At 42.5% G+C, this 25,879-nt stretch overlaps 1 protein-coding gene across 3 annotated transcripts in view; it reads right to left on the bottom strand.

Moving 5' to 3' along the window:
• Positions 1 to 25,879, bottom strand: part of FAM13A (family with sequence similarity 13 member A) — a 125,468-nt gene that overhangs the window by 24,176 nt on the left and 75,413 nt on the right. For all 3 annotated transcript variants that reach the window (XM_058803377.1, XM_058803378.1, XM_058803379.1), the window contains 8 exons: positions 22,018 to 22,062; positions 20,276 to 20,455; positions 17,282 to 17,468; positions 14,369 to 14,445; positions 13,625 to 13,667; positions 8,495 to 8,645; positions 664 to 877; positions 176 to 314 (listed from right to left, as the gene is read on the bottom strand). In XM_058803377.1, the coding sequence (XP_058659360.1) occupies positions 176 to 314; positions 664 to 877; positions 8,495 to 8,645; positions 13,625 to 13,667; positions 14,369 to 14,445; positions 17,282 to 17,468; positions 20,276 to 20,455; positions 22,018 to 22,062 (1,036 nt within the window). The remainder of the gene's footprint in view (positions 1 to 175; positions 315 to 663; positions 878 to 8,494; positions 8,646 to 13,624; positions 13,668 to 14,368; positions 14,446 to 17,281; positions 17,469 to 20,275; positions 20,456 to 22,017; positions 22,063 to 25,879) is intronic.

Genomic DNA, 25,879 nt, shown 5'->3' with positions numbered 1-25,879 from the left:
AGGTCTTCTGCCTTTTTTTTTTCCCTTTCATCATTATAAAAGCTTTCAAGCCCTCTGTATGTTTGGCATATTTCCCTGGTGTCCCTCTGTATGCTTGACCCACTTCCCTGGTGTCCCTTCCCTTTGCTGCTAATGCATCCATCTCCACATAAATGCTGAACTCCTAGAGACTCACTCTGTATTTCCTCTCCTCTTCGAATTTGTCCTCAAATTTCCTGATCTTTTTCTTCAGCCCCTGAATCCTCCGGGTGAGTTGTGCAGGGGTAAGGTCTTCTCTGTCATCTTCATAGGATCCTAAAGACGAACTCCGTCTCCTGCCAAGAGCAGAGATTGCAGGAAGAGCTTATCCAAACAGCCACAGTACATCTTGATGCAGAGAAGGCCACTTCAGCTTTGTGGGAACAAAGGCAAGGCCCACAAAAGGGAGAATGCTATGTTGCTACTCTGCAATGACAGATAGCAAAAGATGCTCTAACAGCCCTAGTTATTAATGCACAAACCCAGAAACCAACTACAAAGAACTTTTTATAAAATATCATTTCCCTGTGAGCGGGGACAGAAACCCAACGCAGCATAGCCGATCCAAAGAGATGCTGCTCCATGCAACCGTGCAAACCCTTAGCAGCTGCATGAGAAAGTCAGCACTGGCAAATCACAACCCACCTCATGAAGGAATGAGAATTGGGAGGAGAAGGAGGCACTTCTGTATCATCCAGGTACTGCTGGCTCTGTCCATAGGCATAGAAGCGAGGGGACAGCATGGGATCGCTGTCCTCGTCCAGAAGCTGGCGAATCAAGCGCCCGGCCTGCGGGGAAAGGCGAGCCTCATCTGAGTCTAAGCCGTCTCGCTGCCATGAGGAGAGAGCAGGGATGGGCTCTGGGAACAGTAAGACAAAGGCTGGTTTTATCAGGTTTGTTTTGTACACAAGACAGACTCCAGGTAACTTTCTAATGAACCTCGACCTGCTCGTCCTGGACTGTGACTCTTGTCACCAGGCATTCTCTGGTCACTACTCCCATCTGCCCTGTGTGCAAACCATTACAAAGCCTGGCCACAGCAGGGAACCTACACAAATATAAGTCATCTCTTTGGTGCAACAGAAAACTACCCAAAGGCTGACCAGGAATTACCATGGACTGACACCAAGCAAGACAATCACCAGCTAGCACCTTTGAGGAAAAAGTTATGCTGGACAAAAAGCATTACTGGCACATGGCATATATATAGCAGAAGCAACTGGATTCCAGAAGAAATTTTTTTCATTTTCAGGATGTACAAACGCTGTAAATGAATAGTGTATTAATGGCTCTCCTATAGGCCCCCCTGTTGCCTGTTAGTGGAAATTCAAAGCCTAGGAGTAAGCATAGGTTCTTCTAATCTGCAAGGAAAAGGTGTCCCACATTACCACCTGTTCCACAGGGTGCCCAGCCCACATATTAACAATTATAGTAACATGGTCTGAGTTTCCCCTTTTCCCTTTCACACACAATCCTGCTTGCAGTATGGTAGAAAAGAGAGGAAATCTTCAGTCCCCTGGACAACATAACCAGTCAGAAGCAAAAGCAATGTTGTACAGGAGGTGGTAGAGTAGGAGAGAAAGGGAAACCCAATTTAGCACTGCTGATTAGCATAATAGAGCCCACAGAAAGCCATCGCCTCAATCTTGTGATCACTCCCTCCAGATGCTATAAGGAGTCTAACATTTTGTGTTCAGATAGTTTACTAAGCTGATTTGCATGCTCCTACTTAAACTGTCTAATCCTGTGGTGCTAAGAGCCAGGCTTTGAACTTCTAAATCTAACAAATAGTTCCAGAGTCAAGTAACAAAACAAAAACCTTATAGAAAGCTTCCAGACCAGTCCCAGAGCTACGGACTAATTGTTTCCTGTGCCTCGTGTGTCTATTCTTCATTCACACAGAGAGGGGGCTTTTGAACTTATCAGTTTATGAATAAAAAGCAGTATTTCCTTTTGCTGAAGAAGGTTAACATTTTCACAGCTCAGAGTGGATTGCATGAGGATTCCCCTGCAGAACCTGTGTGCTGTTTAACATTCCCCCTCTGTACAATTCAGGCAGTGTGAGAGCATCGCCAAGGCAGCAGTGACAGGCTCAGTGCTGTTTAGCTTGTGCACATCTTCCAATGATGCTCTCCTCCTTTTGCCTTCTTCCTTAGCACATGGATACAAATGGCATGCCTCTGCTTGGAGGCTGGTGCTGTATGCACACTGATTGCTGCCCTGAAGGGGGTGACAGGAGGTTTTTGCACAAGATTCCTGCATAAGAGCCCCTCCAAGGTGTTGTGGTAAGAGAAGCACATGCAAGCCTGGCTCACAGGGGCTGCTTCCATGGGGTGTGCAAGCCCCAAGTGTAGGTAGGCTGTTTTGCCATGGTTTAGAACGCTTAGGCAGCCTGAACTTCCTTTGGGTAATTTCTGAAAAAAGAGGTTTTCTAAGCTCTGTTCAGCCTTAGCATTTTCTAATACCTGAAATATTTTGCATCCACTTCCCTGGATCTCTCACGACTTTAGGAAGGGTCTCACAAGATCTTTTGTAGCAAAATAAAGGGTAATACAAAAGGTAATAAAAAAATTATATATTTGACCAGCAGGAACGAGAGTTAAATGATGCATGAAATTCTTCTAGACATCTCTCACTTCTAATTGTTTGAATACCTCTCACCTGCAAACTGAATTTCCTCTTGGAAATTGTTAAGTAACACCTCCATGGGATTTACATAAATGGAATAAACTTAGAAAATTCAGGCATATTTAGCAGTAACTAAATTAAGCTCCTACCACACCAGCTAACAAAGCCATTATTAATCATGCATGATGTATGTGACTTTGTCCAAGGTGGATTTAAAACCAGATAGCATGCGACATTCAGGGAATTGCAATGGCTCAAAGAGCCTCTGATCAAACCCCAAAAGACAGCAAAGCCCTTTATGTAACCTAATTGAGACTGGGGTGTGTCTACTTTGTATTTTGTTGATTTCAAAATACTCCCCCAAAACAGAAAACTCCCATTCCAAAAAAGAAAGTGTTAAAAAGGAGAAGAAAAAAAAAAGTCCTAGAAGGAAAATCAAATTTGAGACTTGACAGAAGAAATGGCTGCTACAGAAAATCAGTTTTCTTTAACCCTTGCTCCTGGAAGGCCTGACTCCATGGGTAATTTTGTTTCTCCTGCTGACCATACACATTTAAAAGACAAAACCTCAACTAGACACAAAATGGCCAGACCCCTGAGAGCAACACAGCAATCCATCAAGGAACATATTTAGATATGTACAAATTACAAATTTTATCTACATCAGATCAATAAATGGACCAGAGCTGCAGTCCAGTTGCCTTCTCTCTCCTGTTGGCCAGGAGCCAGGCCCTTCAGCTGGAACCACTGGAATTGCTGGATCACACAAACACACAGGAACCCACTAAGGGTAAACTACTGCTTTTTTCTGACAGTGCACAATTAATTAATTCCTCTTTAACAAGATGCATAATATCTTTTTTAAATTCATTTAGCCAAGATAGCTATCAAAGCACTGAGCTTTTTCTGAAGGCTGCTGAACTCCTGGACTGAATGGTTTTGAAGTATCTGCTATGAAGTTCAGTTTTAAAGCATCCACTATCATAATTAATGCTGTCAGCCTTTCCCCTTCCTGCTAATTGAAGAACAAAATCTCAATAGAGATTGTAAACATTTCACCTTTTCTTTGCCACTGACTTGACAGAGCAGGTACACTTACTCCTCTTCTGTCCTGAACAGATCTCTCCTACTCAGGGAAAAAAATCTCAGTTTTCTACACATCTGCCCCACCTTGTTCCAGAATGACAGCTTTTCATGGGGAAAAAAAAAGAAAAAAAAAGAAAAAAAAGAGAGGGGAATATTTGGCCATCATGGCTGTAACCACTGCAGAGAAAGAGTGAAAAAAATTTTAATGCCTTGGTCAGACTCTCTAGGCATTTCTTCTAGGCATGCCTTTTCTAAGCTGGCACAGAAGCAGTGAACTGTGTTGGCAGTGAGGCTGCAGTCCTTCAGAAGTGCTGCCCTCCCTCTCAAAATCCCACAGCCAGCTCATCTCTGCACAAAGCTGTCAGCCATCTGCCAGGTGTGGCTCTGCAGAGCTCCACAGGCACACAGAGCATTGCCTATGGCAGTACAACCTCTCAGCCAACCTGCTGCATAGAGGGCTGGGGAGTTTAATAAGCCTGAACCATGAAGTGCTTCACACAAGAAGAAAGATTTATTGTATCAAACTGGTGTATTGCTGGTGACCTCCAAGCCATCTTGCTGACAAAACCTGTCTTTTTTTATCACTACATTGTGTATTTGCCACAGGGTTACTGGGAGCTGCAGGGCCAACAGGGGGTGTCTGCACACAAATACCACTTGAGGTACAGCCAGCAAAACACCACAGGCATCTCCTGTTCCCTCTCTGCAGCCACACAGCTCATACATGCTGCTAACACTGCTTTTACACACACCCATCTGTCAAACAAATGAGGCCAAACCTTAGCTACTGTAAATTGAAGTAAGTCCAGAGGGATTGAAAAGTCTAAACACATTATAACACCTGAGGTGCTAGTATCAAATGCCACTTGAAAGACTCCAGAAAGACCTCTCATAATGAAATGAATAAAGTAATTTAAACCTCCATCCAAAGCATTCACTAGCTCAGTAACAACCTATTTTCATCTTATAAATAACTATGAAAATATCCTTGTTTGAATACATCAGCAGGCATTGTTCCTACATAGATCAAAAGAATAGCCCAAATACAGCCCTACCACACCTCTTCACTCAGTGAGATGACACATCTCTCAGCTAGCAAGCAAACTTTGTATTTGGTTTATAGAATAGCATAACAATCAAAAAACCAATTTTAATATTTTGATGCTATTCAGTAAACAATGTAATGTTTTTATACTTAGCAATAAAAATAGAATGTGCCTCAGCCCCTTTTAATTTCTCATGCTAAAGAGTGTTACACACAAATAAACTGATCAATCTAAGTCCACAGTGTTGAAAATGAGAAAGCTAAGTTCAGCTTCCCTGCTGCTACACTATATGGATTTTTTTCTGCATTACTTTGGGTTTTTTCCATGGGAAAGTATCAATTAAGTCAGTGTCAAAACTATTTGTAAATCAGCTTCACCCTCAGGGCATCAAGTGCTGCAATACTTGAACTCAAATTGTGTTTTTAACTTCTGCTTTTATTTTTATTTTTAAACTTGAAGAAAAATGCCAACTGATTGTTTCATAAGATCTTGTTACTGCAAACTCTGCTCGAAATCTCAGCTACAGAACTTTTTTCAAGTGTCAGTAATCGGGTGACATCAGCAGCAATCACACATCATACTGATTTCCTGAGCTGCCTGCTGACAGGGCCAGCCACTGCTATGGAGAGCAACATACTTCCAGATTTTCCTTGAGGACAGGATAGCAAGTTCTGGGCTTGAATTAGAAACATTTGGTGAGAAATCTGCACAACAGTGCTGGCCTGTGAGAGAACACTCTGTTCCCCTCAGTCACTGCACCCGATTCAAACGTAATCCACAACAATCAGAAACCTTTAGCTGTGGAAGCAGCCCTGGACGTGCCTGCTCCCAAAGCCATCTCAGCTCAGCAGGCAAACCCAGCAGTCAGGTGGGACATTCCAGCTCACAGGGAGGGACAGCACGGTCCACAACCAGGGCAATAAAACTCCCTGATCCACACCTGCCAAGTGCACACCAGGAAAACAGTCCTGGACCATGGGAAATGCACTGAGGCAAGGAGTTCAGAGCTTGGATTTGGCTGGGGCACTGCTCATGCCCTGAGTGCTGCATCAACAGCCTGATGATTCCTACACGAGCCTCTATACTTAGCAGGTGAGTGGGATGCAGAAGGTGGGCACATGGCAAAGTGTGAGGCTGCACTGCAGGGAGCAGGGAGAAAATGTCTCTGTCCTCTCTGTGCTCAGCTTTAGGTAAAGGGAACACAGCCTGGAAAAGTACAGCCAATCTCTCTTGTGTACAGACTTGACTATAAGATTAAAGTTATGGGAAAAAAAAAATTAGTAGAAATTACTTCTAGTGTAACATGAAGGGCACAGGGCCTGCCAGCTCACCTGGCAGCAGTTCTCATAGTTCTGTGCCCCTGAATGAGAGCTTTTAAGGCAGCTCTGCTCTTCAAATGATGGAGAGCCTGCCTGAGTGACAAATAAAATCCAGTCAATGGACAAGGCTGTCTTGTATAATTTTGTGCCCATTGTTGAAGGCTCTTTCCTAACATTTGACTGGAGGCAGCGACAGCTACAGCTGAAGGCAAGTCCTCAACCTGTAATTGTTCTCACACATCCCTTGTGCAAGTCCCAGCAGTTGCTCTGGTCACTGGATGGTCTGTATGTCCATCACCCCTAACATCAGCTCAACTATGTCCTGAAAGAATGGGTAATTTCCTAAGAGATGGACCTACCACATTTGCTAGAGCAAAGCAATAAACAGCTCAGTGTTAGAGGACATTTGAAGGCACAGTCCTTTCTGTTTCTCACTGAGGATGCAACCAGAGCTGTGGCATGGATCCTGCAGAGATGTGTGGAGGTTTGAGTGACTTGGGCTGGCAGGTAAGGAAAGGGAGGATGGATGTCCTTGCTGCTAGATGTGTGGATGGGTGGTACAAACCTGCCCTGCAAAGCCAGTCTCAACAGCAGACTCTGCTGTTAGTTACAGAAGCAGTCTGAGAGTTGATGTTAAGATATTCCTCTTTCTGGCTGCTGCAAGCCTGACTCCATATCCACAGCTAGGGAAGACTCAGTGTGTCCCTGCTGAGACACAGAAGGCACCATTTTGCTGCTGTTCACCACACCAACAAAATGGTGATTCTGGAAAGCACGCATTTCAGGGGATGATGTCTCTCTCACCCCAGACAGCTGATTCTTTTGCAACTGCCCACCTCCTCCTCCTGCGAAATACACGTGAACAGAAGGAGGAAGGAGCAATCATAGAGAAGCACAGTCACATGTGCCCATAATCCTGCGTCATATTTGCAGGGCAAAAGAGAGCTAGAATCCAAACGTTAGAGAATGCCTACTAAGAAGGAGTTGCACCAAAGAAGCAAGTTATTTCATACAATGGGAAAGCCTTGGCAGGCAGAGAGGAGCTGTGTACTCCCCTTCATGTGTTCATATGACTCCTATTAGTAATGCAGGAAGAAAAAAAAGTCATTATTCCCCAAGGAATATTCACAGGAGGGCCGAAGCCACACATCACCTCTGAGAACACAGACGTGCTCCCCCTGGCTTGAGACCCTGCAGGGCTCTGCTAATTGGCCCCTCAGTAAACATCCAGCAGCCAGGGCTGCCTGGGAGCCCTTCTGTGACACTTTGATCAGCCTGCTGCATGTGTGGTGATTCCACCCAGGGAATCCCCACCTAGCAAGCAAATGGAAAAATTCCCTCCTGTGCACGGTGTCTGCTTGCCTGGCTCAATCAAAGGCAGCTATGGCTGTGGGTTTTCTTTACTTGCACCTGAAGTGTCATAACTACTCACCTCCTAGAGGGAAAGGCAAAACATACTAGGTCACGTACACTGGGGAGGCAGGAGCAGAGAACTTCCCTTCTCAATGTTCCTCAGAGATTGTTATTTTAGAGCAATGAATTAGTTGCACATTTTCCCTCTCTTGCTTTATTAAAACATCACACTTGTGTTTTCCTGCTTCTTCCCTGTCAAAACCTTTCACTCCTAAAGCATAACTAATAGAACAACTCTGGCTTGTACACAGACACATACTGTGTAACTAGAAAAGAGTCTGATCCCAAAACTGCTGGACACCTGAATTTCATCTCAATTTCAAATGAAATTAAGGTCATGGCACCCACAGAGTTTGCCCAGATTCCCACTCTTAAATGAGTAAGTGTACAGCCAACTAAGCATGTACTCCGCAGAGGAGAGCTAAGAAATAGTATTACAGCAATTTATATGACATACAATCAATTTAACACTGCCATTTAAGCTGGTCATCAGAATTCCTTCACAGCATACACAAAAAAAAAAGTTGTTTGTAAGACAAAGTAACAGACAGACAGCATTTTTTACCAGCTGTGCTTTTCAGGTGTGAATCATTATTTCCAAACAGAGATCGAAGAAAAGTTCTTTTTAGACTCTGAAATACCCAGTTGCTTTGAAGTGTAGGGCAGTCTAGTTTAATTATCACTGACCAGCCACTAAGAAATAAGATATCTTGAAATCCTCAGAGATCTAACAGTACTAAACAGAACATGAAAGTAACTTCAAGAATAAAACATTTCATTTTCCACATCTAAGTGACAATCAGAGTTAGTACCATTCAGTATTTGCTTCCAGTTTCTCCAAACTTTCACTTCTATGTTCAGGACAAAGTTGTTTTTCTATAGTTTTTAGCAAGGGAACATGGTCACATAAAGATACACCCAGCCCACTGAGGTTTCCCTCTCTCCCATTTCACTCACACAATCCCAGCCATCACACAATCCTACCTTCCCAGTTGTTGTCATCGCACAGTGATGTTAAATCCAGCCGAGGCACTTCAGATACAAAGCTGTTTTCCTGATCATCAGCATCTTGATTTCTTTGCAACTTGTTTTCAGGCATGCTTGGATGTTCTTGAATCTTCATACTTGAAGTCAGCTATGTTCCCATACACCCAAGGAAATGAGAGAGAAAGGAAAAAAAAAAAAGGGGTCTCAGGATGCAGTGGGGAGAAAAAACCCCTGCAAGTCACAGCAGCAGTAAGCTCATGCCTTTAGCTAAAAAGATCCAAACAGACCCTGCTGCTTCCAGCTCCAAATCCAAATCCCTTGCTTGGTGACCCCTGTGTACTAATTGCTCACTCACACCAGTAAAAACATCCGTCCATCTGCCTTCCTTGAATTTTTCCTTCTTTAGAAAGCTACTGCAAGTTCCTGAGACTGTCTGCCCTGACAACTGCATGCAGCTGAGAGAGCCTCCAGTATTGGAGTGGGATGAAGTGGGAGGGAGGGAAGCAGGGAGGCAGGGAGAAAGGGGGGGGTGGCTGCGTACACTTCCTACAGGAGCGCAGCTCCTTCGAGCAGCAACAAAACGCTGCTGCTGCTGCGAGGCTGTGGCAATATGGTGCCTTCTAAAAAGCAGGCACCAGAGCTCCCGAGGCAGCAGCTGCAGCCAGCCAGCAGCGCGGGCTACGTACACGAATGCTCTCATGCAGGCTGTGCTGGCTCAGACCAATTAGTGCCAGCTAAGCTCTGCTGGCTGCACATTCCCCGATTTCCTGTGGTTGTTTTCTAGCTGGGCGTGGGGAGAGCAGAACTATTTATGGAGGAGCTCTGGGTATTAAAGCGGTGTTGCGCAAATCCAAACAGCAGCAGGGTTTGGCATCTCAGCTGGAAGCAGTGTGGACTCTGGGAAAACGCCAAAAAAATTCACAGAAGCATCCAGTAACAGGGATAAAAAAACCAAAAAAAGCAGAATTCTGTCAAGTACATGATTCATCAGCTAGTAGTACCTAGAAGCAGTTGCTGTTTCTCTGAGCACTGTTCCCCCTGCACATAGCACACGTCGTGTGTGTTTATGCAGAAATCCCTGCCATTCCCACAATCCAGGGACACAGTGCGCGTGCCTGTGACAGCGCCCGATGAGAGCGCTTCTGGCACTCCAAAATAAATTAGCTGTAATGCCTCGCAGAGGGCAGTAGGGAAAAGGAAGTGTAGTGCATGTACATAAACATGTAGTGTGATATGTATAAACCCACCAACAAACACGGAGCTAGATGAATAGACGGGATTATGTTACTACATAAACTATTTGGATTTGTTAAGAACAGCTTAGGCATAATTCTCTCAAATATAGTCTGGTGGGCAGTCAGCATGCAAATTTTCCCTCTGTAGATTCTGGTCTGGGAAGAAAACAGGCCAAAAAAAAAAAAAACCCAGCATTTCTGAACCTATTTTCCTTATGAATCCAGAAGCACAGCCAAATGCTTCAATATCCTTAGTACATGCCACTAAAGCACATTTACTTTTTTTTCATCTGCAGAAAGCTAATAATGTGTTTGGTGCATCTCTTCCCTTTTAAGCAGAGAAAAACAAGTAACTTTCAGGAAGAGGGAAAAAAGTTGCGTAGTAGACAAATCATATGAATAAATGTTTTCATCTGGATTCGGTTTCATCAATCCCTGCAATTGAACAGGGTGCTAAATAATTTCATCTAGGCTTCCTTTCCCACAAAAGGTTGTATCAGGTGATCTTTTGAGGTCTCTTTCAACCTGGGCTGTTCTACTGTTCTAAAAATCTGATGAATACCCTGGTATTTGTAAAGAGTGTTCTGCATTGTATTTGTGTAAGGTGTGTATTTCCTGTTCATTTCAATAAATGGCCTTTTTGAAACATTATAACAAAATGAAACACTAGACGATACTTTGCCAAGCACTAATAACTCATGCAGCTTGATGCTAAATCTGATTACAAACGTGTTTATTGTGAGAGCTGTGCGTGGAAAAATGCTAATTCACCATTCAGTATCTTTTAAGCTGCTTCCAGGTTGGGAGGACTTAAATATTTCTCTAAGGTCCATTGACAAATTTCCTGCCAGGATTTAAATAGTCTGTGTACTCACAAACAAAGACTGGTCAGTGGCCAAATGTACCAGTTGATAAACTGCTTGTAAATTGCCAGCACAGTATTTAAAGGTTATATTTTAAGGCAAGGAAAGAAATAAAGCACTGAGTTTCAAAACTGGTGCTAATTTTAATAACAAAGAAGTGTGAAGGAGAGGAACATACCTAGATTTTAACAATTTCAAAGGGAGCAACCTGAGAATGCCATCTCATCACCACTACTGATACTAATTAGAGATAAATGGCTTTCTATAAAGGATGTACAATCTCCTGACTTATTAAGACTCTTAAAAGATATCTGAAGCAGATATAAGGGCACTTCCAAGATAGGCAAACATTTCCATTACACATACATTAGAAAGATCATACCGAAGCCTTCTTCCTCCTGAAGTCATTTCAGTAATTGGAAATATTTAAAAGGTGTGTAAAACCAGGCCTGTGCCCTTCCTGCAGCCAGTTACTCTCCTTTCCTTGCTCACTGATGTAGGCTCTAATACAATGAATAAATCATTAGGTGTTCTGAAGAACAATGGTGGTACAAACCCAGGAGACTCAAGAAAGCAGATGTTTAACTTCCTTTGCATTAATGCTCCAAACCAATAGAGTGGTGGATAATTCAGTATTCCCATCACTTATTTTCATTTTTGATTTCCTGACACCACCAGCTGCCACTCTCTAGGAAAAGAATCAAGTAAGGGAGAACTACTTTTCTTTCGGTATGGATGCACCACAATTTCTTACAAATCAAAGGGGCAGCAAGTTGATGATATTGGTAACAGCTGGCAGCCACAGTTCACTGCAGATATTACATAAATGACCACAAAAAATATTCAAAGCAGGTACTAGAATTCTGCTTTTTAGAAGCTGCTTCTGCAGCCATGCTTTGCAGGCACCAGTAACTACAGATCTAAGCAGCCTGGGGATAAGTCAGCTGCACTCCTCCCTGCTCCAATGGAGATTGAGCACAAAGAGCAGCTCAAACAGCAAGAAATAAATGGCAACAGAAAGACTTTAAAATTCTGATCAGGAGGTTGTATTCTCTTCGATTACATGTAGATTCCAATCAACTCTACATAAAAGGCTCGCTTCCCCCACATGAGATCTTCCATTACAGCCACGAGCAGGAAGCATCCTTAAGCACATTTTAAGGGTACAACCTGATGCAAGAACACAGCCATTCTGCTGCCTTCCTCCTACCTGAGTCATGCCAACACTCTTTTACACTTGTTGCCATGTTGGTATGAATCTTAAATACTCCTTCCTTATCAAAACCTGGGTACTAGAAACCTGTGGCTTTCTTCCTGGAACTTAGCTACTTCCAAGAGCAGATTACGAAAGTTACAAAACCACTGAAAATTCATTTGAGGCTTGTGTTTCAAGGTATTTTTACAGTCTCATGGAGAACCAAATCAGCAAAACTGGTAGCTCTAGCAAATTCCAAATCCTTTTCCTATTGGCTTTAGACTGAAGGCAGGGTGAGAAAGAGAAAAGAATAAGAAGAACCCTGTCCCTTCCTCAACCTGAATGAGTTGTTTGTTATGAAATGTATGTCTTTAAGCTGCCCTAAGCAAAAGGCTTATAAGGGGCAAGGAATGTAAAACAACTCTGCCGGAATGTAACATTTTCTTGACCTTGTAATTCCTATACAATACACAATCTCTAGTTAAGATCCTCTCTTGCAGTTAAAATTTTACACTTTAAAACTTTTCCTAAGGTGTAGTTTATTTTAAGGTTATGATTTCATATTTCAATGTATCTCCACCAGGCTAACTGAAAAGCTTTTTAGGAGTATTGCGTGGTATGGCAGCAACAGCAGCTTTTCCACACGCAAGTGGGTACGTGAGGAACAAGCTGTTGCAAAATCCCAGCTCTGGAAAATACAACAGCTCGCGAGCAAGTGCAAGGGATTACTGACCCTCTGGGAGCAAAGTAGGAGATCCATGTTAGCCCAGCCAGAGCAGTGATCAAAGGCAGCTCTGAACACCCTTTGCAGGGGCTACATATTTCAGGGTCCAAAAAATTTCACCAGCTACCACACAGCTGATCAGAGCTCTGCTGTTAGCAACCTTTTACCTTTCCTGCTAGGTGGAAATAATTCCTATCAGAAATTAAGTCTTTCAAAACAATAAATGCATAGTGGCTTTTAGTTTTAAAAGAAACACAAGAAGAGTCTAATTTAAAAGTATTCCCAGCCTTCAGTCAACTCCTGACAGCCAGAGGAATCAGACAATGGCTACAGCTGCTTTACTGTGCCCATTTGAAATGGATGCACAGCTGAGGGAGAGGTGCCTCAGATAACTCTCCCCAGTATTTTAAATGCTTGGCTGTCAGGAGCTTTTTTAAGCAAACCCAAATGAACCAGTGACTGCAAAGGGGTTCAACCTAACTCAACCTCAATCTTTGAAAACACCATAAAGCTAGTGGAAGAAGTGTTTGTTTGTGAGTGTGTGTGTAAGAGAAATGAAAAGCTGGGGGAAAAACTCTTGCCACCAACATCACACCTCCCCTCCTGACATCCATCCCAGCCATCAACTTAGAAAGAAGCAGGAGGTGATCCAGTTTTCTAGGACAAATGGATTACAGACACCTATGTTCAAGAGCAACAGGCTGCAGTAGGAAATGATAAATTAAAGGTGAAATGATTTTAGCAAAATCAAGAGAGACAAGCTAATCTTACTACCCTGGCAGATAAGAAGTCAGATGTCCTGTTTGCCATAATTAATAAGGGAACTTCATGTCTCTTAAACCACAGGGCTGACTTCAGTGATCCTTCCCTGTTTGTCAAGGAGGGATCAAAGGGACTGAAACAGAAGCTGTCAGACTCCCCAGTGGTTGAGAGGCTCCCTAAACTATGTAAATAAAAAGCAGGGGTAAGGGACAGAAAAAGTACATGCTAACTCCATTTCTCTTGTGAAAAACAAAACTATATGTATAACTACTTGTTTCTGCTCAATAAAATGCTAATTTAGAGACCACAAAACTGAAACACACAAACAGCAACAAAAAAAATACTAACCTGAGAATGCCTGAAAAAAACCTCATCGTTTTCACTCTCTTTGCTATAAAAAACAAAAACAAACCAACATATTACAAACACAAAACCAGACTTGTCTTGTAACAAAAACAAGCAGGACTTCTGCACACAAAGGTTTTTACATTCTTGCTACTCCTGCACACTCACTAATTCACACAGTAAATGAAGGGACTCTCTGGGCTACAGCACTTCCAGCTGCTAAACTTTGCATTTTTTTGCTTCCTCTCAGGAGCTACTTGAGAACAATTATGTAATTTAATTCCAATGCCCTTAATTCAAACCTATCCCAACAAATGTAATTGTTGAGAGAAATTGTCATCTCAGGTGAGCAGAGTGAAGCTGTACAGCTCTCACAGAAGAGTGAAGCTCAAGGGAAAGGGCTGGATTCCCAACTCAGAGGCCAGGTGAGACAGGCCCTGCATTCCTGTGTGCAGCAGCGCTGGTTCAGGTGCTCCACAGCTCATTTCTTTACAAGTCTGCACCATCAGCACCTTCAGTGACATTCCTATCAGGCTGGGAAAAGAGCCTTGGTGGCATTTGCTGCAGGGCAAAGCCCACACAACACACACAGTGCCTCCAGGAAGCTCTGCTTGGAAGTTAACAAGGTGGGTATCTGTTCTTTGGCATACATGTCACCCCTACGGCCTGGGTGGGAGATTTCTCAAGCTTTACTACAACCACAGGGAAAGGAAAACATATAAATACAGAAAATAAAATTAAAATCACCTTTCTTCAGATAAAATTTCCATGTCATCAGATCCTGTTCTGTCTATAGGCTTGGATGAGCTAAAGTTTTCCACACTCTGCAATACAGTAAATATTAAAGCAGTAAGATATATATGAGAAACAGATTCAAGCTGCAGGCCATTAAACAGATCAAATACAAAAAGATCCACCAGGATTTCTAGGAAAAAAGTAACACACACTACTGCCCACTGCACTAAACAAACCCCACACTTTATTGTCCATAAACTGCAAGAAAACCCAACTGCTCACTGCTTTGTCTCTTTCATCAGACAACCTCAAATGTCAGAACACAATAAAGCTGCATGGTACCTTGGCAGCTCCCATTTTACAGACTGACAGACAGCCTAGGCTTGGGAGCAATTCTTTGGTCTGTGCACCTCCTGTAAGAGCAGGCAGCAAAATCCACAGTAACCTCTCAGCAGAACTCCTTTATGTTCATGTTAGAAAATCCTCCACTTCTCAGCCAAACCCTTCCTTAGTTTCTTCTTAAGAGGCATAAGAATGAAAAGAGACTGCACAGATGTAATGCTGGGCTAATATGAATGCAGGGCAAACAATCCAACTGGTTATGACCTCATGCTCTGAGATTTGTCTTGGCCACCATTAAGAACATTAACACTGCTGAGTGCTATGAGGACAAGCCATGTGGCCACTTTGAGCACATGTCAAGGAGGCTTCTACCCTGGGTTTTGGGCAAGTCCCTCTAAAATAGAAGGAAGTGGGCTTCTGCCCTGGAAACTACGTGCACAGACTTCTTGGGGCAGCCTTCTCTCGTCTGCTACACCTCCAGCCCCATGTGGTGACACAGGTCAGTCATTCCAGCCTTGCCTAATTTGATTCTTGGAGTCCTACGGATACCTGGCTAGCATGTCCCTAAAATGCAGTTACAAGCTTTTAATGCTTTGTGGTTGGTTTGCTTGGGAGTCTAAGTGGAGCTGACAGTTTCTCCACTGCTGACTTGTGCTTTTGAGCCATATGCAATCAGACAGCTCAGAGGAAAGCTTCCCCACAGTGTCCTACATACTCTTTCAGGCTTTGAAAAAAAGGAATACTCAGAAAAGGGTGTTTAAGGAGAGACAACATCACGAACCTCTTTACTTGACAAAGGCCTATTAGTAAATGCTAAGGTGCATGTTATGTTATAATCCAAGTAGGTAGCCTAATTGGGGTTGTTATTTGATGTATAAAGGTGTAGCCAAAAGAAAGCTAAACCATCACACATCATTCTGGCAGTCTCTGAAATGCAAGTATGTAATAAACATACTCATTAAAACTTAAAAAGCAGCTTCTGCTCTGCCAAAACAATAGCACCATGCTCTCTGCAAGATGTTTCATAATGATACTTGCAGTTGATCATCCCACTCTGACATCTCCTAACGCAGAGCAAGCAAGAACTGCTGGTCATCTTGGGCAACATGCTTTTAATACAAGATTAATTCATTTCACACTCCTTTCAGCCTTTGCCCTTCAAGAGATCAAAAAATGAGGGGCAGGGTAAAGCCCAGTGGACACAGCTAAGTTTGAGGATATTTCTTCTGGGCACAGTTGAAGACTTCATGAATGCTTTTCAGGCCTGCAGCGAAAGTGGACACTTCCATCAGTACTTACTTCTTAAATCCTGATAAAAACTCTCATTTACATTGAAACTGCTTTAGACTCCACAGGCACAGAGAAAAAGTAATGAAAAGATCATAAGTACTAGACCTTTGCCTATCTCAAAGTGCATTGCTACAAGCAAAGACAGAAGTGTGAATGTGTCTGTCTCACTCTGCTTTCATGAAGTATCACATGGGAAGATTGTGGATACTGAGCACTAAATTTAAGTTACTAAATTGAGCATAGTGTACAATTTTTGGCATCTTGCCATCTTTTGATCATAATGAAATGCAAATCCACCTCTTTCTAGAATCTCTGCACAGGATAAGAATATCATATCATTGCAATTTTGTGATCTAAACAAAATTAGTCCAAACACAGGTTACATTAAGAACTTGCTTTCAGCAGGCTCTACAACTTAATCAAGCATCACTGAAGGATATGCCCTATAGGTCAGGACAGCATTTTCACACAGCTCTTGCTGTTCCTGTTAACCATGCAATGCATGCTTGCTGCAGGCACAGCACTTCTGTCACTGCATGCAAACCCTGCGCTGATGCACAATGAGGTTTCTCAGCTGCTGACACCCCCGTCAGTGTTTGCTCTGGCTGAGAGGGAAGGAAGGTGAACCAGTTTTATTTTACAGCTTGTAGAAGGAGGGAAACTGTCCTGTGAAGGTCACACAAAATTATGCAGGAAAAGTTCCACAGTACTCCAGATTTTTACAATGTTATAACAAAGTCATTGATGTCTTCAGTAAAAAGTGGATAGAGGGATCACCTTTTGGACCAACACTTCAAAGTGCTTTCCAAATTGCAAGCACCACAGCAAAACACAGGCTTTAGGGAAATGGCATAAAATGCCTTTGCCATCTCATTATCAAGTAGTCACTTGAAATCTAGTTTCAGAGCTTAGCAGGAATATGAAAATTAACTTGACGTGAACATGAGAACCTACATCTAAGGTTCAAACTCCTTGCAAGGCTTCTGAAAGACTGGGAAAAAGACCTCTATCCTTTTATGCTTTCCAAAATGCTTCACCAAATTCAAAACCAAAAAGGGGCAGAAAGAGAAAATGACTACACATGGAGTATCACAGCAGAAATACGGCATCTCAGTTGCCTCATCACAAGGGTTACAAGTGTCTGATCCAGTGTTTCCCATAGTCCAAAATAGACACTGAGGCCTGTACTGCAGGCAAAAATGACTACTTAAGGAAGCAGGTGTGCACTGAAATAAAAAAAGAGCTTTTCCCATCCTAGTAACAGACATCAAATAGTGCAGTGTGCTGGCTTACCACAGGACTGTCCTGGTTGTCATTAAGCTCTGAGAGCTTGGTGCTGGATTTCTGCCGTTTTGATTTATTCCTTTCACTAAGGTATCCAGAGCTGGTGTCTTGTAATTTTTCTACATCTTGAGTAGCTAGAATACAATCTTCAAGACTGCTGAATCCAGAGGGAATGTTCTCCTTGTTGACAACTTCCCTAAAAAGAAAAGGGACATTACAGCAAAAGGTTGATTAAAACACTCTCTCACTACATTTATGGTAGCAATAGAGAACTACATTATATGGGCTGGTGGAGTTCCAGCAACACCATCTATTCCCTGTGAAATGGTTCTTCCCAATGCAGCCAAAAACACACAATGTGCAATGCTAAATCCCACTGAGGAGCACAAGCCAATTGCATACACCTCAGTTGAAAAAGCTGTGAGGATCCATGTTTGGGATTTAATTCACTTGCCACTAAACCAAACACACAGAAGCCTTCACATGGAAGCTGGACTAGCCCCTGGCTGCCTGTGCAATTTTTATAGAGAGTATGAAGCATATTTTCCTTTGAGACACGAGCTTTTCATTTAGAAAAATGATTCACAGCTGCGGTCCAGGGATCTCCTTTGGTGCATGACACCGCATAATTGGCCCTCTTACTCATAACTCTCAAATGCAAGAGCAGGACTGGGTGGTGCTTTAGCCAAGTGCTTGATTTCTATTTGGGAATTACACAAAACATAAAAGGGAATGTACCTTTGCAATGGTAACACAACTGCCAGGACAGAGTTTTGTTGTGTTGGGAAGAGGATGGGACAGCCAGCCCTAAGTCACCACGTGATGGACTCCCTGGGACTCTCTGGACTTGCAGGGTTTGTGCATGCTTACCAGAAGCCTGGCATATGGCTATCTAGCCCTGCTGCATCCTTCAGCAGACAGCTTTCCATTTGGAGGACTACTTAACCACTTGTTAAGTACTCCTCCCTCCACTTTGCCCAGCAGTGAAGATGCACATACACATCACTACACCATGGGAACACGAGAAACACCAGGTGTCTCATTACCCTGCTTGCTTACACTTGACACTGAACCTGGAACATTTGCTAACTCTGTGTGGCTGTCTTACACAGTGCTGTGCAACTCCAAAGCCTGCTTTCATGAACAGCAGGAGAACTCATCTAGACTCGACTGGTGTGATAAGAAACCAGTCACTCTGCAGTATCTGGACAGTGCCAGCATGGCAAGTATTCAGACCAAAAACAAAACTAGAAGGTTCCAGTGACTTTCTAGACGATAGATCTCTAGGTTCTGTTGGTGGAAAAGAGATACAAAGAGGTATGATAAATCTCTGACTAAACTTCTAAGATAACACATTTGCCTTTGTGGAAGTTTTTACAAACCCTTCAGCAGACCAATTACACATTCAGAGTCTGTAGATCATTTAATCTTCAAAGCCTGGGAGTTCACCTATGTGATTTTGTGATAAACACTCTTCCTGCCTGTAGTCCCATTTTGTGACATTACAAATCCTCTTGTGATCCATCCATCACAAGGCAAGGAGATGAAGTCACTAACAATCAAAAAAACAACAGAAAGACGTTTTGAAAGGAATTCTCAATTTTGATAATTTACCCAGAGAAATCCCAGCAATCTAATCTAAGGGAACCAGGGAAAACAATTTGGACCACGGCCAGCACTCAAAACTTCCAATGTGCTTTAAATCCTTGGCTCCAGCTTTCTGGACTCAGCCTGAATGACTGTGTCAGTCATATCTAGAGGCAGCTCTGTAACTCAGTGCTGAAGAAAAGCCCTGCAGTACTATATGCTTCCGAACACGTACACTAGCCAGGCTCTGACCTACTTACCTGAGAAGCCTGTCAGTGGGGCTACTTAACAAGAAAAACTACTTTGGAGCTGCTGCCAGATACTTTGGTGACTTGCAAGAGCCAATTTCCCAGGCCACCTTTACAGTGTATTTTGATTCACTGTGAAAATAGTGCCTTTTATTTTTTCTTTTTCTTTTTTTTTTTTTTTTTTTTTGTAACTACAGATTTTTTGTACAAGAGTAGCACTGACATATTTTGGGAACTACCATGGATGCAATATTAACATGAGGTATCGATGGCTATGCACCTGTATAAAAGTAGCTTCATATAAGAAGGCACAGATCCAATAGAATTTGGGGAATTCAGCACCCAGGAAACAACAACAGGAGACTAGATGTTTATTTTGGAATCAACTCCAAATCCTAGCAATCCAATACTGCAGTGAGGCATACACATTCCTTACAAGAACTAGTGCTGTGTTACAGATAAACACATGAGTTGAACCTGGTCTTGTTTGGGCTACAGTTTCTCAAATACAGCTCTGCCTTGTGTAACAAGTTGGTTAAAGCTGTGGTGGTAACACATTTGTACCACACAACAGATGTCACAAGTAGAGGAGTAAGAATAGAAAAACAGGTATTATCTTCGCTCTTTGACAGACATTTAAGGAAATTCACTATTAAGTCACACTTAAACTTTGTGTAATAGGGCAGATAAAAAAAATCTTAGATTCTGATTAATCAAAAGGAAGATTTTTCTAATTTCAGACAAACTCCCAAGTCTCCTCACTAAACCCAAACACAAGCTGTGCCTCCACACACAAAAGTGGAACTTAATCTCATTTTTGAAGACATTCTGAATTCAGAAAAGCAGCTGAGCCCAATGTTTTTATCTAAAAAAAGTTAAGGGCAGCAGAGCCAACTTCTTGGGAAATTCCACTAATGCAACAAATACCGTAAGTCACCAATTCCAAATACTTAAATTAATTAAAACCTTGACTGCATAACCCTCCTAGATTCTTATCATGCTTTGCCCCACTCCATGATCCAGTAAACTCTACATTTCCCAGCTCTGACTGATGCAATGGAGCTCTGCATGGGCACTGCAGTCTGGGCAAAGGTCAGTGCCTTGATAAGAAGAAATGACTGGGGTAGACTTAAATATACTTTCCAAAACAAAGAAATCAGGCTCATACATGTCTCTGTTTCTCCGGGCTTCCTCCTGCTCTTTGTGGTGCCGCCTCCTCTGCCTGGCAGACACATTAGAAGAGGCTGAAGATGTCCCGGATTCAGAGTCCTCTGAACTCTGGCCGCCTGAGCCATGAACATCAAAGAGATGCTGCTCCACGGCTGAGCGGATTGTCTTCTCTAAATACCTGTCAAGCCGAAAAATAAGGTCAATTGAGCTCAAAGATTTTGTGGAGCTCCCTCTCTGCAACAATAAATAAAACAAGGGTATCTGTGGGTTATGTTTTCTTAGGGTGGCAGCACAAAATGTTCCAGCGCTACGACATATGCAAAGAGCAATGCCAAAATCTTCAGATACCCGCTGGTTCAAGTCCCTCAGAATAGCTGAGCCTTCCCAATTAATATTGCTCTTTTTATTTCTGGGAATGTCTGAAATTTCAGTAAAACATCTAATTTTACTTACTGCAACAACAGACATTGGTGCCTCACTTTCATCCTCCACTTAAAAACCCCAGCTGTGACAAAATTTCATTTGATACCCAGCCACGCTGACAAGGGTCACGTCTATTGTGCAAAACAAGCTCAGTAAGGCAATGGATCACCTGCAAGAAGGTGATTCACTGCTGTCTCACAGAGGGATGACAATATGCAGTAGCTCACTGTGAACTCCTCCCATACATTGTGACCAAGCATGGGTTTTGTTCTGAGTTCATGCCATTTTACACATTCTTGGGCCACATTCTTGTGCATCCACAGCCACCCTGACACTGCTGTGAGACCACCCTCACACTCAATGGCACTAAGACAGCTTCCACAAAAGCCACCACAAGAGAGTCCCTGCAGTTGCATCAGTTAAAGGTGTGGGACTACTTGAACTTTCAACACCAATGAATTTTTGTTTTGGTACTGCCATTCTCTTGTAATATTTCCTTCCTTCCTTCCTTCATCAGAGGAAGCTTTTATGGGAAAAAGATTTTTTTTTCCAAAGAGATCATACAGAAACACATTTTTGTGTACATCCCCATCCCATCTCTGTTTCTCACAGTGCTTTAAGCAGTCATTGAAAAATGGGTTTTTCAAACTTGCATGTCCAAAGTCCATGTATGGCTTCTACTGTTTTTTCCATAATTAAAATATTATTTCAAGATTTGCTGGTTAATTTTCAACTGAGTAGCTACAGTATGGGAATCAGTGCTTGGGCTCATTTCTCCTTTACAAAAACTGTGCTAAGTTGCTATACTTGAAAGCCTGCTGAGACTGCAGTCCTGGAAAAGTCAGAAGACCTTAGCAACTGCAAAAACCCAGATGGTTTAAATAGACAAGTATGTCACTATTGACAAAGATCAGTTCTGCAAACCCATCAGCCATTGGGAATTCCCAACTCCAGCAAAGGAGCCAACTCATTTTAGCTCTGCTCCTCCCAGTTACAGCAGTAGGGTCAGGTCACATCCTCTGCTGGGATGCAATAGGGAGCAAACAAGAGCAAGAAGATGACAGGGTGCAAAAAACTTCTCAAAATACGCAAGTTCTGCCTAAGCAAAACATCACAGACACAGTGAGCAAAGAACCAAGGGCCTGAGAAGTTTTCAGGAGGAAGTGATTTATTATCATTGTAGATCAATTGCTTTGGGAAACAGTGTCTCTTTATTTGTTTATGTAAGAACAACTCTTAAAGAGAAATCAAAGAATAACCAGCAATACTTTAAAAAGCTCCAAGAAAGATAGCTACAAAATTGTAAAAGACACTTACTCTTCTGTAGCAGGAACATTGCTACTGACTTGTGATACGTGGGTGCTGTACAAAAGAAAAAAAAAAAAGAAAAGAAAGGTAGATCTTAATATCAAAATAAGGTCTTAAAACTTCTTGCTCTTTGCAGTGCGAAGATTCAAAGGTCTGAGCTGTCTCAACAACAACTGTGTACACAGGTCACAGGTTTTCCCCTTAAGGAATTTTCACTCCCACTGTGACGCGGCATATTTTGACAAGTCAATATCCTCAACAATTAATTTCCCCGTCATTCCCATGAAATAGGCAAAGGTCTAACAGCAAGTATTTCAACCTCAACACGTTACAGATTTTTTTTTTGTGGGCTTTCTGCTGCTGATGTTTTATTTTCATGACAACCGTCCTTGTCTTTTGAAGCTGACTTGAAAATATATTCACTTAATATTTAACTGCTCTCTCTGTTTAACTATTCTCTCTTTGAACATGCTCAAAGAATATATTCATATTCCTTGCTTCACATTTTAAAAAATAAAATCTATGCATGCTTCTCTGGTTTTTACCTCAGTCTGTTATCAGGCTCAGGAAGAGCTGACACAAATGTAGATGTTATCACTTGCTGTTCAGAGCCCTTCTGAACAAGCTGACCTGGCACAGGTGTCACTGCTTTCTTCCCTCTGTCAAGCTGAGTCCCATCCTGCCCCTTCTCCATCCACTGGCTCAGCTGACTCAGCCTTGCAGATAAGGTGACACTGCCTTTTCATCCTTCCTGCGACATCCCTTTAGTTAAATAAGCTACAGGCCTACGGGTTTCATTTCAAATTATCCCCGTATCAGCAGAGTACAGCTGGCTGATAAATCCCAGTAAAATGTGGTCAGGGTACAAAAGCCAAGCTGGATGCAATATGGTCTTCCTGCCAAAAAAGCCACTCATGGTTTTCAGTCTTCACCAGTTTCTCTCAAATAATTTCATTGCAGAGCCATCAACAGCTGATTTGCCTTTGCTACCCAAAGGTTTCCTCTCTGCTTCCCCTGAATACTTTGCACTTCACTGTGTGGGGCTGGAGCCAGCTAAGAAGCTGCAGCTCTCTCAGATAACCACTCTGTGGCCTTACTGGGTTTGAATGCCCCTTGGGCAGAAGGCAGGCAACAGAGGAAGAGAAGATAAATGAGGGGCCACTACAGCTAATTTAACAAAAGCGACAAAGCAGTGTGACTCCTCCCCACAAACACCCAGCTGCAAATCACACTTACAGCATGCTTCAGGCTGAGCTAGTGTGCTCACCTGGCTCTAACCACACACACATCCTTGCCAGTCCCACCCTCACCCAGTGCTACTCTCCAGCCCCAGCACAGCTCACTGGAGCACACCAGGAAAGCAGCCATGGACGTGCCAGTATGTTCCACATTACCTGAGCAGGACCTGAGCAGTTGTGCCACGCAGATCATTTCATGAAGACATGCAAACAACCATTACTGTACCTATTATTACAGATAAAATACCTGCATACAGGAAACAAAATTTGCAAGATCACACTCTTCCCACATCTAACATCTTGACTATCAACTACAGGATGGCATTGGAATTTGAAGTGCACATTTCAAGCTCCCTACTTGCTTTCTGGTTTGCTTACAGGAACTATGTGGCCTCTTCCCAGCCCAAAACTATTTCTTAAGACCTGGATGTTAATATATCTCCCATGGAGACATATTAACAAGTAAGGTGCTATTGCGCTAATGTGGGCTAACCCACACTGTAAGACACAATTCATGTGCTTGCTACAGCTCCTGCACCCATGGGAGTAAGTTAATACTGTATCACCTTTTTATAGTATTACATGCAAGCCAAACTGAGTGAGGCTGTCTTTCATATCATACTTTTCTTCTCTGTTTTCATGCCAGGAAAGTGACACTGGAGAGGAAGAAAGGATTGTTTGGATTTTAGCTTTTTAAAACATCCCTAGGATATAGGTTTATTTATTTCTACCAATACAATTTTTTCTAACACCCAGCACATTCTAATTCACTGTGTGCTTTAGTTAGTTAGTTAACTACTTAGTTAGTTAACCGTATACTTTACTAACACCAATTCAGTTTTAAGTATATTAACTTAATTTTTAATGATGCATAACAATTAATTTCCTGCATCTAGAAAAACCCTATTCAGACAATACGGGTTCTATAAGAAAGACAGTAACATGGTGATTTTCAAACTACTGACAAATAACAAGGAAGTATATATCCTATACATGCCAGCTGAGTGGATGACTACAAAAGGAAGCTCTGATATTCTGATTTTATTGTACTGAATCCAAGTTTATCCTTAGCTCTTGTGCTAAGTTAATGCTCTTTTATTAGCCCCCACTCAATAAGACAGAGATTTTAAAGCAGAGTTTTTCTAGATACACTAACTTTCTTTTAATTCCACAGTTGGCAACTTTTCTGCCTATTTCATTTTATATCTTAATTTAAATGTGTTACTAAATTGCTTTACTTACTCCCCACCAACCTTTCTTACAACAAAGAACGTCCCATCCAAAACAAACAGCGGAGGGGAGAGAGTTACACAGCGGTTTTGGGATCCGAGCCTTCTGCAGGACAGAACAGGCACTGCAAGAGCACCTTGGCAAACGCAGGCAAAGACACCACCCTGGAAGGATTGCAGAGCCCAGACAAGCAGGCAGGGTGTACCCTGCGGGGTTTTCCAAACTTCTTGGGTGGCAGAAGCCGCTCTGCTGTTGGATTTCTGGGGAGCAGGCAGGGCGAGCCATGCCTGAAGAGCCCTCTTGGCTCTTGTGCCCGCCTGCGCAGGCAGCTGCCCTGCTCAGTAATCACCCGGACAATGGAACTCCTGCTCTGCTCCAGTTCATTATTGTCATTATTTTCTTCTCACATCTGCTCCATATCACTGATATATACAGTCAATTATCTCCACAGCTAGATTATCTTTATTAGATTATGCAGCTGCTGTTGCAGAGCATGCTGAGAAATAGAAATCTCATAGAAATTAAAGGTTCTCCTCAGGTGACCGAAGGCAGCAGGACAGCTTCCCAGTGCTGGGGGACTTTTACTTTCAGAAAACCTGCATAAAGGCACACAGCTGTTTGAAGTGCTATGAACTTTTGAACTTATTTCTTATGACCCTCATGCTTTTCCATTCTGGGAAGCCTGACCTCTAGCACTTCCCACTTTTGTCTAACTTGTTTACCCAAGTTTTTGCTCACTTTCAGAGGTGCTCTATCAGCTCTAGATAATGTCTTACTTCACATGTAAGGCAAGCTCTTACTGCATGGCCTCCTTTCTTCTTCTCTTCAGCCCCCAGGACAAGAAGGTGCTATCTTCCATCACCATTAAATCTCACCTGCACCCCCTAACTAGTTCTAAGTTTAAAAGATGTACACCAGAGTGAGAATTATCTCATGTAATGCCTGCAGCTTGTCTGGTCTGTGTTGGGCATCTTGTGATAGCAGATGTTGGATATCAATGTCCTTACTCCTGATCTATTTCATTCATGCCACTACTGAGCAAAGTATCTTAGCATCTAGAAAAAAACAGCAACAAAAAAAGATCCAACAGAGCAAACTAGGAAACTGACATACTGGCATAGTGCTTTTGGAGACTGGGTTTTCATTTATGAAGTAATTTAATTAATTCTTGACAATACCTAATGGCCTAATTCATAAGCTGCACCTGCAGACTAAAGTCACCTGTTGCTGAGATGTATTTACAGTCCATCTGCTTTATTCAAGAAGCAAAGGTAGCTTTTGTTTTTGTTTTTTTATAAGTCAAGCACAACAGTAAGAAAGTCTCAATATATGCAAAAACTTTACCATTTTGCTGTTCCAGCAAGGTTGAGGATGTTTAAATGGCTTTGACATAACAGATGGGA

This window comes from Ammospiza caudacuta, chromosome 4, assembly GCF_027887145.1.
Source record: "Ammospiza caudacuta isolate bAmmCau1 chromosome 4, bAmmCau1.pri, whole genome shotgun sequence".
In the NCBI taxonomy this organism is placed as follows: domain Eukaryota; kingdom Metazoa; phylum Chordata; class Aves; order Passeriformes; family Passerellidae; genus Ammospiza; species Ammospiza caudacuta.
The sequence above is the reverse complement of the archived record's forward strand: the minus strand, read 5'-3'. Positions and strand labels throughout refer to the sequence as shown.